Source organism: Heloderma suspectum, chromosome 1 (assembly GCF_057233095.1).
Source record: "Heloderma suspectum isolate Gila_16-S chromosome 1, 16-S_ref, whole genome shotgun sequence".
Classification (NCBI taxonomy): domain Eukaryota; kingdom Metazoa; phylum Chordata; class Lepidosauria; order Squamata; family Helodermatidae; genus Heloderma; species Heloderma suspectum.
Window position 1 is genome coordinate 393,338,933 of NC_139458.1, and position 17,282 is coordinate 393,356,214.

Consider the following 17,282-nt stretch of genomic DNA (forward strand, 5'->3'; position numbering starts at 1 on the left):
ATGACTGGCTGGCTGCCAAAGATCACACAGTGGGGATTTGAGCCTGTATCTTTCCAGTACTCATAGAATCATAGAATAGTAGGGTTGGAAGGGGCCTACAAGGCCATCGAGTCCAACCCCCTGCTCAATGCAGGAATCCAAGTCAGAGCATCCCTGACAGATGGCTGTCCAGCCTCGTCTTGAATATACCTCGACTTCAGTCCTGACTGTTAGAGCAATACAACAATGGAACCAGTTACCTGGGGAGGTGCTGGGCTCTCCAACACTGGAGGCCTTCGAGACGAGGCTGGACAGCCATTTGTCAGGGATGCTCTGACTTGGATTCCTGCATTGAGCAGGGGGTTGGACTCGATGGCCTTGTAGGCCCCTTCCAACCCTAGTATTCTATGAGTCTATGATTCTATGTCTTAAAGATGGACGAAAGTCACTTACCTGGTCCCGCAGCTTGTTTCACGGTGGGGGGGAGGCGCTCCGTTCCTCCCCACCGAAATTCTGGCCGGGGGGGAGGCGCCCCATCCCTCTGGCTGAAATTTTGGCCGGGGGGGAGGCGCCCCATCCCTCCGGCTGCGAATCCTCCTGGCCGGCCGGGACGCAAATGGCGGCGGCCGTAGCCGCCGCCGTTTGCGTCCCTGCAGTCAGCCGTGATAGGCTAAGTAAATCCTTACGTAGCCTATCACGGCTGACTTTGGGGGAAAAAAAAAAAGCGCGTACACAAATGGCGGCGCCCATGGGCGCCGCCATTTGCGTTCCTTATTTGAGCACATGTAGTCTACATAAACATTTACGTAGACTATGGCGAAAATAAGGGCAACGCTATTTGCGTACGCGTTTTTTTTTTTCCCCCAAAGTCAGCCGTGATAAGCTACGTAAGGATTTACGTAGCCTATCACGGTGTTTTCTGAAAATCTAGCCGTGATATGATAGGCTACGTAAATCTTTACGTAGCCTATCACGTTTGCTTGTGTGTGTTTTTTTTACCTGGAAATGGCGGCAGCGGCGGCCGGTCGGAAGACCGGCCGCCGCCGCAGCCGCACTGCCACTGAACCACCGCCGGGAGCCGCCAGCGCCAGGGACATTCGGCAAAGGTAAGTCCCATTCTGGGGGGGCCGGGGGGGGCGGACCGTTTCTCCACCAATTTTGGGGGGCCGAATGTGTTGGCATTCGGCCTCCCGGAGATTCTTGGAGAAATTCTCCGACATCCCTACTATGTCTACAGCATTCCCATGGTCTACAAGGGAGGTTACTTGATCAAAAAATGAGATCAGATTCGTCTGGCAGGGCTTGTTTTTGACAAATCCATGTTGGCTTCGAGTAATGACTGCATTGTTGTCAAGGTGCTTCCAGATGGATTGCTTTCTCATCTGCTCCAGAATTTTCCCAGGGACTGATGTCAGACTGACTGGTCTGTAGTTCCCAGGTTCCTCCTTTGTACCCTTTTTGAAGAAAGGGACAACATTAGCCCTCCTCCAGTCATCTGGCACTTCCCCCGTCCTCCATGATTTCTCAAAGAGAATAGACAGCGGTTCTGAGAGTTCTTCTGCCAGTTCCTTTATTATTCTAGGATGCAGTTCATCTGGCCCTGGAGATTTGAACTCATTCAAAGTAATTAGGTGTTCCTTGACCATATGCCTATCGATCTCAAGCTGCAATCCTGCCCCTTCAGCCTGTACTTCGCCTTTGCCAGGGGGGTCATAGACCCTCTTTTGGGAGAAGATTGAGCCAAAGTAAGAATTGAGCACCTCTGCCTTTTCTTTGTCATCTGTTATCGTTTTGCCATCCTTATTTAATAGCTGAACAACCATTGCTTTCCTCTGCCTTTTACTATGCACATAGCTGAAGAAAGCCTTTTTGTTGTTTTTAGCATCCCTCGCTAACCTCAGCTCGTTCTCAGCTTTAGCCTTCCTGACGCCATCCCTGCAATTCTGTGCTACCTGCCTGTACTCTTCCTTTGTTACCTGGCCTTCTTTCCACTTCCTATATGTGTCCTTTTTTGTTTTCAGGTCATCCTTAAGCTTTTTGTGAAGCCACTTTGGCTTCTTCTGTTGTCTTCCACCTTTTCTTCTTGTTGCAATTGTTTGTAATTGTGCCTTGAGAATTTCCTTTTTTAAAAGCTCCCACCCATCTTGGACTACTTTTCTTGTTAGTGTCGCTTGCCATGGGACCTTACTGATCATTGTTCTGAGTTTATTAAAATCAGCTTTCCTAAAAATCCAGGGTATGCATTTGACTACACTCAGCTTTTGCTTCCCTTAGAACCAAGAACTCAAGTACAACATGGTCGCTTTCCCCCAGAGTTCCTGTAACTGCTAATTTATCCACTAAATCATCTCTGTTGGTTAGGATCAAATCAAGGATAGCCGATCCTCTAGTTCCTTCCTCTACTTTCTGTAGGAGGAAGTTATCCGCCACACAAGTCAGGAATTTCCTGGAGGGGCCATGCTTTGCAGAATTTGTCTCCCAACAAATATCGGGGAAATTGAAGTCCCCCATTACTACTACATCATGCTTCCTTAAAACATTGGCTATTTGCTTTTCAAAAGTTTCATCCTCGTCTTCTCCTTGATTGGGTGGCCGGTAGTAGACTCCGACCACCAGGTTCCTTTTATTCTTTGCTCCATTTATTTTGATCCAGATGCTCTCTATGGGGCTACCAAGCTCCTCCTCCTATATTTCTGTGCAGAGATATGTATTTTTCACATACAGTGCAACCCCACCTCCCTTTTTGTTCCTCCTGTTCTTTTTGAACAAGTTATATCCTTCAATTGCTGTATTCCAGTCATGAGAGTCATCCCACCAAGTCTCAGTTATACCTATGAAGTCATGATTTCCCTCCTGTATTAAGAGTTCAAGTTCGTTCTGTTTGTTTCCCATACTCTGGGCATTAGTATATAGACATCGAAGACCATGTGCTTCATAGTCTGGCTTTCTTCCTACATGTGTCTGAAGACTGTTATTGGGCGCTATCACAGCTGTTCTCTCCGTTGCAGTGCATGCGCCTACGTCCATTGTTACCCCCAACATTACATCTCCCTTCCCCGTAGGATTCAGTTTAAAGCCCTCCTGATGAAGTTCATCATGCTGTGGCCAAACACATTCTTCCCATCCTTTGTAAGGTGCAACCTGTCCCTTGCCAACAGCCCATCTTCCAGGAAGTGTAGCCCGTGGTCCCAGAATCCAAAACTAGAACTAGTGTAGTACTAGTTCTACACTTTAACCACTACACCACATTGGCCCTCACTAATTGTTCACTTTGCCTGTATGAAGGCTGCACACATCCATGTTTTTAATGGAAGAACAAAAAAAAAAGTAGTTCATAAAACATAACTCAGACTTCTTAATTTTACCTCAGGCTGTATTGTCTGCATTCTCATGTAGTATTCTTCTAGTACCAAAAGAAGACGCTTCTGACTAGTGATGTTTCTATAGATTCTCTTGTCCACAGGTGTGTTTGAATCCAGAAAATCCACAAATATGGGTGAGTCCTCCATCAATTTCTCCTTTGACCAATACATCTGTAAAAATAACCTCATTTTTTAAAATAGCAATAGGAAGGAATCATACTGTACAACTTTATTTGTAGATGTATGTATATTCCTTATTTCAGGGGTGGGAAAACATCAGGCTTAAAGGATCTACCTTGTTTTTTTTTTTTTTACTAGCACTGCAATATCCACCAACTGAACAATGGTGCAGAAGACATATACTTAGAGGTTTTCTACATGAAGCATTTATTGTGTGCTTGTGATTCCTTACTTAAGATTGTTTATGGGCTCTTTAGACAACATCCTCCAGTTTCACTTCTGTTTTTTCAGAGCACTTTCCCTTTTGTTTGTTTGTTTGTTTTAATGGGGGAAATGGCGCTGTTTCTCCTTGTGTATTTGAGCTATTCTGCTATAGCACAGCTCCACCTAGAGGTTATGTAGTGGAAAAGCAGATACAGCGATTAACAGCGTTATGTAGATAAGCTCTTAGAATTAAAGAATTCTGAGCCCAGGAGCTTGTTTTTGAGTATCAGAACTGATCCCACAGTCCTTTGACACAAAAATCTCATCCTAGTTACCTCAGGCTTTCTTCCTTTCAGCAGTATAATTTAGGGGAGGGGTGTCATTCTGTTCCTGCTATTATTAAACAATTGGGAGTCAGAAATCCTTGCCAATCTACTGTAAATTACCCAGAGATCTACAAGTAGATCCAGATATACCTTTTACCCACCACTGCATTATTTGATAGTTCCAGTATTTTTATCTGACCCCTGCATCTGCAGAAGACCTCATGCTCTCCAACATTTCACAGATGAAAATGAGGTTTTTGTGTGAGCCCAGCAGCATAGCTTTGTAGACAATGGTGGGCCAACGCAATCCAGATTCATATATACCACAAGTTCATGTAAAGAGATGCTCCAGATGATAAAAGAAGCGAAGCAAGCCAACAGTGACAAGGCAAGTCACCCACACATTTGTTTATTTAAGCCAAGGGTGTTGAACCGCAGGTCCATCTGGGGGCCAAAATTGCCCCATCTGGGGGCAAAATCCAGCCCACTGGATTCCTCAGACGGCCGTGCCCCTTCTCCTAGCCTCCCTCTATTTCCCCCAACTATTGATCATTTGGTGATTTCCTGGCTTTTGCGTGCTATTTTCCCCATTCTAAAAGCTTGAAATGCCTTTCCCAAGTTACTGGCTAACTTAGCAAAAATGTGCTTCCACAGTGGAATGTGGCCATTGAGAGCTAGGGCTGTATGGACTCACTGCAGTCCATCCTCGCTGGGTGCTTGCTGAACTGCCGCCCACCCCCACCCCCACTGCGCGAGCCACTGTACAGCCTGGCAAGTGCCCAGTGAGTGCCCAGCAGCCGCCTGTCCCCTCGCCAAGCCACCATTTTGTGAAAAATGGCAGCTCAGGGTTTTCCATCAAAGTAATGTTGCGTAAATAGGGGCTGTAAAGGGGCCATTTATGCAACATTACAGGCTTGGCGAATGGGCCTGGTAAGCATGCAGCAGCTTGGCAAGTGGGGTCTGGGAGGTCAAGTGGAGGGCAGCCTGCCAGACTCCACCCCCCTCTCAGATTCTCACAACATCCCTACTAGGAGCTTCTCTAAAACTGAATTAATTAATTAATTTACAATATTTATATACTGCTCCTAATCAGAAGATTTCAGAGCGGTGAACAACATAAGAATAAAACAATGGTTAAAAGAGTTTAAAAAGTTAAAACATTTTTTAAAAGACAAATCCCAACGAAGTGGAATTCAGCAACCCATAGCTGGTCATGCAAGGAAGGCCTCTTGATAGAACAATGTCTTCAGGAGGCGCCGGAAAGAACACAATGTTGGCGCCTGCCTGACCTCTAAAGGCAGGGAATTCCACAGGAAGGGGGCCACCACACTGAAGGCTATTCTCCTGGTGGACTCCAACCGGGCCACAGGTCCATGCGGAACCACCAGGAACATGCCCTCTGATGACCTCAGTGACCGGGCAGGTTGGTAGGGAAGGAGGCACTCTCTCAGGTATCCTGGTCCCAGGTTGTTTAGGGGTTTGTGCACTAGTACTAATACCTTAAAGCTGGCCCGGTAGCGAATAGGCAGCCAGTGCAGTTCCCTCAGCAAAGGAGTTACCCGCTGAAAAGGGGCAGCTCCCAACAACAGCCGAGCTGCTGCATTCTGCAATAGCTCCAGCTTCCGCACCAGCCTTAAGGGCAGCCCCACATAGAGCACATTGCAGTAATCCAGTCTTGAGGTTACTAATGCCTGTACCACCATAGTCAAGCTATCCCTGTCCAGGAGAGGCCGTAGCTGGCGAACCAGCCGAAGCTGGTAAAAAGCACTCTGAGCTGCCGCAACCACTTGGGCCACCAGCAACAATGATGGATCTAGGAGTACCCCCAGACTACGGACCTGATCTTTCAGAGGGGGTGCAACTCCATCCAGAACAGGCAATGAGCCTATCTCCCGGACCTGGGAACCACTCACCCACAGGGCTTATTTATTTATTTATTTATTTTATTAATTATTAAATGTATTAATCGCCCATCTGGCTGGTCACCCAGCCACCCTGGGCGATGTACAGCATACAATAAAACAGTTTAAAACAATAAAATTCTACAATAAAAACATTTTCTAAAATACCCTAACCCACCCCAAATGCCTGCCTGAACAACCATGTTTTTAATGCATGGCGGAAGCTCATTAAAGAGGGGGCATGGCGGAGTTCCCTAGGGAGGGAGTTCCACAGAGTGGGGGCCACCACAGAAAAGGCCCTCTCCCTCGTCCCCACCAGTCTAGCTGTCCTGGCTGATGGGACAGAGAAAAGGCCATCTGAGGCTGATCTTGTTAAGCGGCCTGTCTGGTGCTGCTAGAGGTGCTCCTTAAGATAGGCTGGGCCGGAACCATATAGGGTTTTAAAGGTCAAAACCAACACCTTGCATTTGGCCCGGAAAACAACTGGTAACCAGTGCAACTCCTTCAGCACTGGAGTGATGTGATCTCGCCGGCGGCTGCCTTTAATCGCCGGCGGCTTCCGTCTTGCCAGGATTCAGCTTCAGTTTATTGGCCCTCATCCAGCCCATCACTGAGTCTAGGCACTGATTCAGGACTTGCACAGCCTCTCCTGATTCAGATGTCACAGGGAGATAGAGCTGTGTGTCATCAGCATACTGATGGCATTTAGCTCCAAAATCCCCTAAAGACTGCGGCTTCATATAGATGTTCAACAGCATTGGGGACAGGTTGGTACCCTGCAGCACCCCATAGCTTAATTGCCAAGGAGCTGAGGAATAGTCACCCAATGTTACTCTCTGAAATCGGCCCCGTAGGTAGGACCAGAACCACTGTAGCACAGTGCCTCCAATACCCTTCCCACAGAGTCGATCCAGGAGGATATCATGGTCAATGGTATCAAAAGCTGATGAGAGATCGAGCAGAATTAACAGGGTTGACCTCCCCCTGTCCCTCTCTCGATGAAGGTCATCCATCAGGGCAACCAAGGCTGATTCAGTCCCATAACCAGAACAAAACCCAAACTGAAATGCGTCTAGATAATCAGTATCCTCCAAGAGTGCCTGCAATTGGTTTGCCACAACCCTCTCAAGTAGGGATGTACGAAAGGCACTTACCTTTCGTGGATTATGTTGATGGTGGGGGGGGAGGCGCTCCGTCCCTCCCCCCGGAATCCTGGATGGGGGGGGAGGCGCTCCCTTCCTCCCCCCCCCGGAATCCTGGCTGGCCGGCTGTGCTCCGCAGGGATTCTGCGGAGCCGCCGGCCGGCTCTCCCAGCAGCTGGACATCCAGCCGCTGGCTAGCAGGGACGCAAATGGCGGCGGCCATAGCCGCCGCCATTTGCGTCCTTGCAGTCAGCCGTGATAGGCTACATAAATGTTTACGTAGCCTATCATGGCTGACTTAAAACAACAACAACAACAACAACAACAACGCGCGTATGCAAATGGCGGCGGCCATGGCCGCCGCCATTTGCATTCCTTATTTTGGCATGTCGTAGTCTACGTCAAGATTTACGTAGACTAAGACGGCGAAAATAAGGGGAACGCAAATAGCGCAGTGTCCGCTACGCTATTTACGTTCCCCTTATTTTCACCGTCTTAGTCTACGTAAATCTTGACGTAGACTAAGACGAGCCAAAATAAGGAACGCAAATGGCGGTGGCTGTGGCCGCCACCATTTGCGTACGCGCGTTGTTGTTGTTGTTGTTTTAAGTCAGCCGTGATAGGCTACGTAAACATTTACGTAGCCTATCACGGTTGTTGTTTTTTTAACTTAGCCGTGATAGGCTACGTAAATCTTTACGTAGCCTATCATGTTTTTTTTTTTTTTTAACTGGAAATGGCGGCGGCGGCGGCAGCCGGTCGGAAGACCGGCCGCCGCAGCTGCTGCCGCCGAACCACCGCCGCAGCTGCAGCCGCAGCCGCCACCCCCAGGAAGATCCGCCCCAGGTACGTCTTGTCCCGGGGTGGGCGGGGGGGCAGACCGTTTCGCCACCAATTTCAGGGGGCCGAATGCAAGCGCATTCGGCCTCCTCGAGATCTGTGGCGGAATTCTCTCACATCCCTACTCTCAAGTACGTTCCCTAGAAAAAAGGGGTATTTGCGACTGGGCGGTAGTTGTCTAATACCATTGGGTCCAGGGTGGGCTTCTTCAGCAGTGGCCGCACTACTGCCTCCTTAAAGACAGCAGGGACTACCCCTTCCCGTAGGGAAGCATTTATCAATCCCTGGACCCACCCAGTCATACCCCTTCGGCTAGCTTTTATTAGCCAGGAGAGACAGGGATCAAGAGGGCACGCAGTCGGTTGCATTATTGCAAGCATCTTGTCCACATCATCAGGCCGTAACAACTGGAACTGATCCCACAAAATCGGACAGATGTTGGCATCAGACACCTCGACTGTTACTGCACTAACAACAGCATCAAGGTCGCTGCGGAGACAAGCAATTTTGTCCTCAAGTCAAAGTGTGATGCAAAAAGGTCACAGCGGGTCCTCGATGGGGCCAGGGCCCCATTTACTGGGGAAGATGTTAACAACCGCCGGACCACCCGGAAGAGCTCCACTGGACGGCTACTTGAAGACGCAATGGAGGCAGCAAAATAAACCTTCTTTGCTGCCCGCACTGCCACACAATAGGCATGATTATGCACTCTAGAGTGTGCTCGGTCATCTTCACTTCGAGTTTTGCACCATTTGCGCTCCAGCCGACGTCCAGCCTGTTTCATTGACCGCAGCTCCCCAGTATACCAGGGAGCACAACGGGCTCCATAGTGCCGGATAGGGCACTCAGGTGCGATCATGTCGATGGCCCTCTGCATCTCACTGTTCCACAGTGAGGCTAGGTCCTCGGCTGGATCACCAGCTCTCTCCACTGGAAAATCCCCAAGAGCATTCAGAAATCCATTGGATTCCATCAGTCTCCTAGGACGGACCATCTGAATAGGCCCCCCATCCCCGCGGGAGGAGAGTAATGCCGTAAGTTCAAATCTCACCAGGAAATGGTCTGACCATGACAATGGGGTTACTTGGAGCCCCGCAATCTTCAGACTACCCATCTCACAACTTGGAGCAAAAACCAAATCAAGGGTGTGCCCTGCTTCATTTTTTGGGCCGATGACATACTGAGACAGCCCCATGGTTGTCATGGAGGCCATGAAGTCCTGAGCTGGAACTCCGGAGACAGCCTCAGCATGGAAGTTGAAGTCACCCAACTCCGCCAGCTCAGTCAGAGAGGATTCTGGGCAGCAGGGTGGGCGGTACCCCAGCAGCATCCCCAATCTGTCTTTATGGCCCAACACCAGGTGCAACCCCTCAAGGCCCGCTCCAAGGTGGAGTGATCTCCTGGTGATAGAGATGGAAGTTCTATGAACCACGGCAACTCCCCCCACCCCTGGCTCCAACCTATGTTGGTGCTACACTGAGTACCCAGGCGGGCAGAGCTGAGTCAGGTTGACTCCACCCAGCTCACCCACCCAAGTATCAGTGATACATGCCAGGTCGGCCCTCTCATCCACAATTAAATTGTGAATGAGTGCGGTCTTATTGCAGACCAATCTGGCATTAAATAGCAGCACTGCAAGACAGGAGGGCACAGTGGAAGAGCTACCAGCTACATGAGAGCTAGAGGAGGGGGGTAGAAGGGGAACAGTGTATAAACATCTGTGGCCCATTCTACTTTGATGTCCCAACCCCCTCCTCCTACCATATCTCCTTCTGCCCCAAGTCACTGGAATAGTGGGTCCTCCTCCATGGGTCTCCACATTAGAGTCTCCTAGGCACATCCTTACCGCTGTAAAATACCCACATACTCTCCACAGCCACCCACCATTCAAATATACAATCAATCAGTCAACTCATACACTCCACTCATCCAACAATCATTCCCAACCAAACTAATACAGTCACAGTTTGTAATTGTGGTTGTAACCAGCCACTGGTCACAGTTAGGACATCAGGCTTGTTACTCAACCAGAGAACAAGTAAAGTGCTATTTCCTAGCCATGTAACCGTCTTCCATTGGTTCATGCTCATTCTATCTCACCTGGAAGGTGGCAAAGCAGTTCTCCCCTGCACCCCCTGGCTCTCACCCAGGGTAAGCTCCACTTCAAGCTCCCACAGTCTCCCACCCTGGGCAGAGAAGCAGTTGTGGGATATGAAGCCTCTATCCCCTGTCTCTCACCCAGCGTGGGCAACAATAACATAAGAAGAACTGCTGTTGGCAGAGCGTCCCTGCTCTCACTCAGGATACGGTGTTAGGTGTCCAAGTTAGGACACCTAACTTCACACACCTCACTTCACACAGTACAGGCAATCAATAGATGACCAGGATGTAAGTGATTCAAAAGGAAGAGAAGATGGAAGGCACCCTTGCCTTCGTGGCAAACCGAAGGGGCAAACCAAAGGGGCGTGCCCCCTTTGGTGTCGCCCCCTCCGGTGGTGGCTCGCAGTCGCCACCTCGTAGCAGGGCAGATTTTAAGTCTCCATGATGCCTGTAGATCTCAAGGCTCAGAGATAGCACTCTGCTCCGGTTGGCTGGAGAAAACTTCGGCAGGTGTTCCCACTCACTCTGCAATCAGCGCAGGCTGACGCAAGACAGGATACTGGGAGATTTGGCGGGGGGGTTACAGGCAGCAAGCAACCAGCCAGCTGTAAACGGTGGAACAATCCTCTCCCCTCAGTTCTTTTCTCTCACCAGTCCAGCACTGCAGAGTGGCCAGTCCTGTGTCTTCCCAGCCTCATAGCAGGGCAGATTAAGTCTCCACGATGCCTGGAGATCTCAAGGCTCAGAGATAGCACTCTGCTCCGGTTGGCTGGAGAAAAGGCTGAAAGAGTTTTGCCACCCCTGATATAATAAATTTATACACTGCTTTTCTGCTATCTGCTCCCAAAAGGTCTTAGGGTGTAATCCTAATGTTTTGATTGTAAGCCTCCAAACCCGGCTTATGGTCATCCTATGCAGGGCGGGAGGAGCGGCAGAGGCAATCTTCGCCTCCCCATCCTCCCACCCTGCATTTTGTGCTAGACATGCTTTTTTTGCCTGTCTAGCTGAAGTGCTTTAGAGGGGGAGAGAAGGATAGCTCATATCTTGACCTTCCCAGTCTACTTCTTTCCCACCAGAACACCCTCTTCTCCGCTGCTCCAAGGTCAAGGTCCCAACCTCAGAGAGCAGCTGGTGCAGTTCTGTCCATGCCGGCTGCAAGGGGGAACAGGTTTGGAGCTATGATTTCTGCCTCTGAGTCAGAGCACTGTCTCCAGCGTCAAAGCTGGGAATCCAAAGTATCTATGGCCCCTCAGATGCTGTCTAGGGACCATAGGATTACTCCCTCCTGAACATTAATATCCACAAAAATGATGAATTCCAAATAAAAAGTACACTATATGCACTATATTGCTAAGGAATTCTGTTCTTATATAATGGAGAGGATATTGGTCCCATTTAACAGCTGAAATACGCTGAGATATAGCAATAAGCAACTACTTCAAAATCAGTGAATAAATCCAAGGAAGAATTCCATGCAACTGAGCTTGTGCAGAATGCTTTCCCCTCCACACTGAACAATTGCAATTTCCCTGCTTCCCACACACAGAATCCCGGAGCAGGTTGCCTGCAAGCACATGCAAGGGGTTTTAAGCACAAAGACTGAGCCCTGCTATCTATTGTCAGCCTACTTGCAAGACATCTAAACCACATTTCAGCCATTTTATGGTAAGACTTCCTTTTCTTAGAGAGTGGGAAATGAGCAGAGGGATGCTATGATTAGCTGTCTGGGGAAAGTTATATAAAAGAAATAGTTTCTACAACTTAAGGAAATGGTTCTCATAATATATTAATTGCAAATCTATCCAAGTTGAAAACATATTATGAAACCTTTGTTGGATTGTTGCTAGGACAAGAGTTAATTGCTGTTGTTGGCTTCAGGAGTAATGATCTTTCCTCGTAGAGGTAATAAATATTGTGAATTAGGCCTTAAACTTTGTATTCATGTGGTGCTTTGAAGGGGAACCTACATACTTCCACAGGGCACGTTTTGCTTGTATAGAGCTGTACACTGAGAAGTGGGTTAAATTCCTGGAAGATTTTATCCATGATTTGAATGTTACTAGTTAGGGGCATCTGGAACCCTTCAAAACCTTGTCTTGGGTCCAAACGTGATGTGTGAGATCTGTGGAGAGGATTGCCGGTGGTTGTAAAAAATCAATAGTAACTCTCGGGCTCCCCAAATTGGGTTGGAATTGTGGTGCTGGGAAAGGAGGGTTAATCCTTTTCCCCTGGGCTGTTTTCCTGATTACAATCCCCTTCCCAAGCTGCAATTTGCTTGCAAGGTTTGGGGGGAACAGCACCTTGGAAGCATTTTAACTGGGGAAATGTAATATCTCCTATATTACACCTTGTTGGGCTTTTAAAATTCCATCAAAGAAGGGAGCTATGGATGCTGCCAAAAATGAATAATTTCAATCAATTACAGTGATTAAAATAAGTAGTCCCTATGGATGAAGATCTTCCTTTATTTCAGTGGATACATGCCGTACAGCCAAAAGGTATGTGTAACAGTGTTCGTGATGGCATAACTTGGCTGAATTACACAGAATACATGGCTGATTATTTCAGTTAAAATAATATATCCAATCTATTCTATAATAAGATTATTTTGAAAAGGCTAAAAGAAGTGCTAATGGTGCTGAAATATTTTCAGCTGTTGTATTTATCTTTGGCTGCATTGTGTATTTTAATTGATTTTGTATTTTTATGATTGTTTTATTGGAAATATCGTTAGCTACCTAAAGTATTTATTATGATAGGCTGAGTATACTATTAAGTATTAAAGATAATAAACAAGAAAATGAACTGAAAATCCATTAAAATGTTCATTTTAAAACACCCAATAAACATAGTAGTTCTCTCCCCCCCCGCTCCCTCTCACACACACACACACTTACCACATTACTTACTTTAAAATAGTTATTGAGCTCATTTGAAAGGAATTGATAGAAAATCTCTTTTTCTGCAGAATCAATCAGACGATCATGAAAAACTCTGGTAGATTCATGCACAAAGAACAATGCTGTTGTTTCCTTTGAGACAACGACAGATTTGTGGGCTTGGAGCAATCCTTCAAGTAGCTATTAAGAATTTCAAGAGAAATTAATTTTTTGGACTGAAGCTGGGTTCACAATGCTAGCTGTTAACATTCTCATTATTTTGAGCTGTCAGTTTTTATTGATTTGGTTTTATATTATAATATGCTATTTCAGTGTTGCTTTAGACTTTTCGTAATAGTTATATTTTTTATACTTTTGTAAGCCAATCTGACAAACTTGATTGCCACCGAATGGTGGGGTATACATTTAGGAAATAAAAAATATATACATTTTCCATTTTCTGAATGCAGAAGGGAATTTCAGGTCCTGAGTAGTGGCAGCATAAGCCTCAGCCAGACTAACACATTGAGGGCAATTCACATTTTACATGGTACGTGAATGTGGTGTTTGTCCACTAATTACCTAATGAAGACCTCTAACTCCTTGGGAATGTTTGCCAATTGCAGCTCAGTGGGAAATGACCTTTGTATGTCACTGCATGTTACGAGATATCATAGAATCATAGAATATATGTGCTGCTTGCACAGCTCACAAAGGTGGTGGTTGTGATAGCTGACCTGAGTCTCTGAATAGACACAAATCTAAACGAAAAATAATCATAAATAACTGAGCTTTGGATCTGGTGATGCTTGGTCCTGACTGATAAAATAATCTTGATGCAAATGGTATCTGCAGTGCACCACTAATATGGATCAGGCTTTGAGTGATTTAGAAAATTCTGAAACTAAAGAAATGAATTCAAACCACTCTCCCACCAAAAAAACAACATCAATCCAGCCCCTAAATAAAATCCAGAATCAGAGACCCAAATCAAACCTAGAATAGATGGATCCACAGTGAATATTAACACCCAAGCTGCACTAGGCTGAGGTATCAAGCATTGATCAAGTCCTCTCCTCTCCTCAGCTAAATGAAAACAGCTCCCCTGCTCCTATCTGGGATGTGTAGGGGTGGGGGCAGGAAGGAAGGAATATATCCCAATGTGGGATATATGGGTGGCTCTCCCCCTGAAGAGCAACTTTTTGGCCCTGCTAGAAGGGCCAAGGTGAAGGAATGCCCTCCAGGAACCTCTGGAGAATTACAGTCCTATCCTTAAGTTGCACCTGTTGGATGAGGATAAGCTTGCTATTAAATCCCCTGGTGCAATGGAAAGGAGGGCAGCAAAAGACACCTGCAGCTATAGGTTCCTTTTGGAGGGGAAGGCACTATGGTCTCTTCCTTTGCTTTGTTGTTAATTGTGTGTGTGATGACATCATGGAGGCATTCTGCCATTGCTCTACAATGACTGGAACCTTTCATGCACGGATAAAAAGGCAGGCGGCATCGATATGCAACACCATGTCTGGTGGGTAGCAGTGAGTTGTCTCTTCCTGGTTACTTTGATGTGCATTGAGTATGTGCATTGTGTTGCACTGAGTATCATGGAGGCATTATGTCATTGCTTGCCAGTGCATGGATAAAAATAGATGCATTGTCAATATGCAACACCATGACTGGTGGGTGACAGTGAGTTGTCATGGTCACTGTGAGAATAACCGTCAGTGTTGCTACTTCAACTCTGTTTTCTACTGGTAATGTTCTTTCTGTTTCGCTGTGGGAATTGCATAGTGTCACAGCTACAAAAAGCAGATGTAACGCCAGTGTAGCCGTAGCATAGCAGCTGCTGAGTTAGTGGAGCCAGAGGGCTGCTCTGTCCATGACTTTAGTACCATCTATTTTAGCTCGGTATTGATGGATTTGTTGCAACTATGGATTTGTTGAGAGCCAGTGTGGTGTAGTGGTGAGAGTGTTGGCCTGGGAGCTGGGAGATCCAGGTTCTAGCCCCCACTTGGCCATGGAAGCTCACTGGGTAACTTTGGGCCAGTCACAGACTCTCAGCCCAACCTACCTCACAGGGTTGTTGTTGTGAGGATAAAATGGAGATGAGGAGGATTATGTATGCTGCCTTGGGTTTCTTAAAGAGGAAAAATGGCGGGATATAAATGCAGTAAATAAATAATAAATAAACTATGTACTTGGGTCTAAAATTTGCCACAGGACAAACAACAGAGTAAGGGCAGGGAAATGAAGGTGAGGTTAAAAAAAACAACACTATTTAAGCATCCCCTCCCCCTTGTCATATTTTGAGCAATTTTAACCAATACTACATTTCCTGCTTTTTACAACTTTGCTACCCCTCCCCAGTGTTGTGTGGCATGACTTAAAGATGGTCCCTGAGTCAATTTTGCAAGTGTCTTTAACAGACCAACAAATTATAAAGCATGTTTATGATAAACTTAATCATTTTGTCAGCTTAACAAACCTTAAAAAGATCTCTCAGGTTAAATGTGTAATGGCATTTAGCTGGAGTTGGTCGCATTTTATGAAACATTCTATAGTACAATGCAATAGAGGCACATGTTAAATAGTCCTTGCATTTCTGAACTTCAATCAAGAATCTGTTGATGTAAAAGTATGCACCCAGACGCACCTACAGGAAACAAAGTACGCAACTTTTTACCATTTGCCACAAAACGTGTATTTCAATAAATAATAAATATAGACTAAATTATGTTCATTCATATTTCGTTGCTAAGTCCACGATGATGTTAAGACTTTGCTTTGCAACTCTGTTACTACATTAGTACTCTCAAATACATTTGCACCACTTCAAGAAAGCAGATTGTCTAGGGAAGCATTATACAGATTGCCTTGGTAGATGTGGAATACATGCTCGAAAGTAACCACATCCAGGAGTAACCACATCCAGGAGTGCACATGCAGAACCAGTTTCTCTAGCAGGATTACATGTGGTTCACCAGAAGGCCAGCATTTTGACATGGCTAATCACCTCTTCAGTAGGGAGTGTAGCATGTACAGCAAATGTGCTACATGCAGCAAAATGTCTGGGTTCCAAAGGGCAACTCTTGGTGTGCCCAAAGCTCGAGCATGCCCAGTGGAACATTTTACCTTTTTTTTTAATGGCAGACCCAAGTCATATCACATATGATTTTCGCAAGTTCCCCCAGGGCTAAAATAGAGATGACATTAATTGTGTGAACTGTGTGAATAATTGTATGAATTTTTGTTCTGTAAATAGCAGCTGTGGGGAACCCTAAGCAGTCTTGGGACCATAGGGGTTGAGGAAGGGAAGTTTAACTCTTTCTTTGCCTGTCACAATCCTGACAAAAGTTGCCTCCCTGAAGCTGCTGTTTGGATTTCAAGGGACACCTTCATTGGCACCAATCATTTAGCATTATTATGGTTTAGTGTTAAGTCTGAACCAAGCAAATGCAAGCATGAAGCTTAGTTGTGACCACAGGTTCAGAGGCCATAATATGCAGTGGAGCTACAAATACGGTGAAGTAATGCCTTTCGCTAACTATGAATTCTGATCTGCTGGACTGACACAGCTACCTATCAATGGCTTCTGAGGCAGTTTACTCTGAAGGGAAAAACAACTTTTATATATACTTTAGAAATTTTTGGTAACTGCTTGATTTTTTTAAAAAGTCATCCAACAATTCCCGGATTATCTTATCTATTACCTGAAAAATACGTTGCAAAGACTGTAAAGAGGTTGCAGGCAAAACCAATGTGCAAAAATGTGTCAGAAGACGAGCACTAATCTCATTAGTGCCTTCACTGGGAGGTGTACAAGTTGCAACCAAGGCAATGCCCTGGACATTCTGTGAGGGGAAGGCAAGAGAGTCCTTTTAAAAGACTGAATCAAAATATTTCAAACACTGGTTTACTAGTGAAGGGTGATTAGTAATAAATTCTGTTTAATAATAATAATAATAATAATACCAACACCATTTGATAGAAGGAAATGCTAAACTTCCTGAATTTATGAACACATGTAATATGGAAGTTAACTGAAAAAATTATTTGGAATAATGTGATAAAAGAATAATCTGAACTCAGAATAATATATAGAATATTTGTACATTCTAAAAACACTACAAATAAAAAAGAAAGATACGCTACAATCTAGGAAATCCTTCAGATTCATGAAGATCTACAAACAAAAACAGCTTTAACATGGAAAAGAGAGTTATGGAGATATATGGATAGAAATAACTGAACAATTCGCCTTATAAACTCAAAGTAGAGATACAGGCTTTCTTCACACGGAACTTTTATCCTGCATTGAAATTGCTCCTTCACAGAAGTTTGTGGGCTCTTTGCATGACACCGTGATCCTCCA

The 17,282-nt window shown here is 45.8% G+C and overlaps 1 protein-coding gene across 1 annotated transcript in view; it reads right to left on the reverse strand.

Moving 5' to 3' along the window:
* The window catches only part of DNAH14 (dynein axonemal heavy chain 14), a 237,827-nt gene that overhangs the window by 93,019 nt on the left and 127,526 nt on the right, over positions 1-17,282 (reverse strand). Inside the window, 4 exon segments of the mRNA XM_084820967.1 lie at positions 3,345-3,512; positions 12,944-13,114; positions 15,396-15,563; positions 16,621-16,761. Of these exon segments, the coding sequence (XP_084677093.1) occupies positions 3,345-3,512; positions 12,944-13,114; positions 15,396-15,563; positions 16,621-16,761 (648 nt within the window).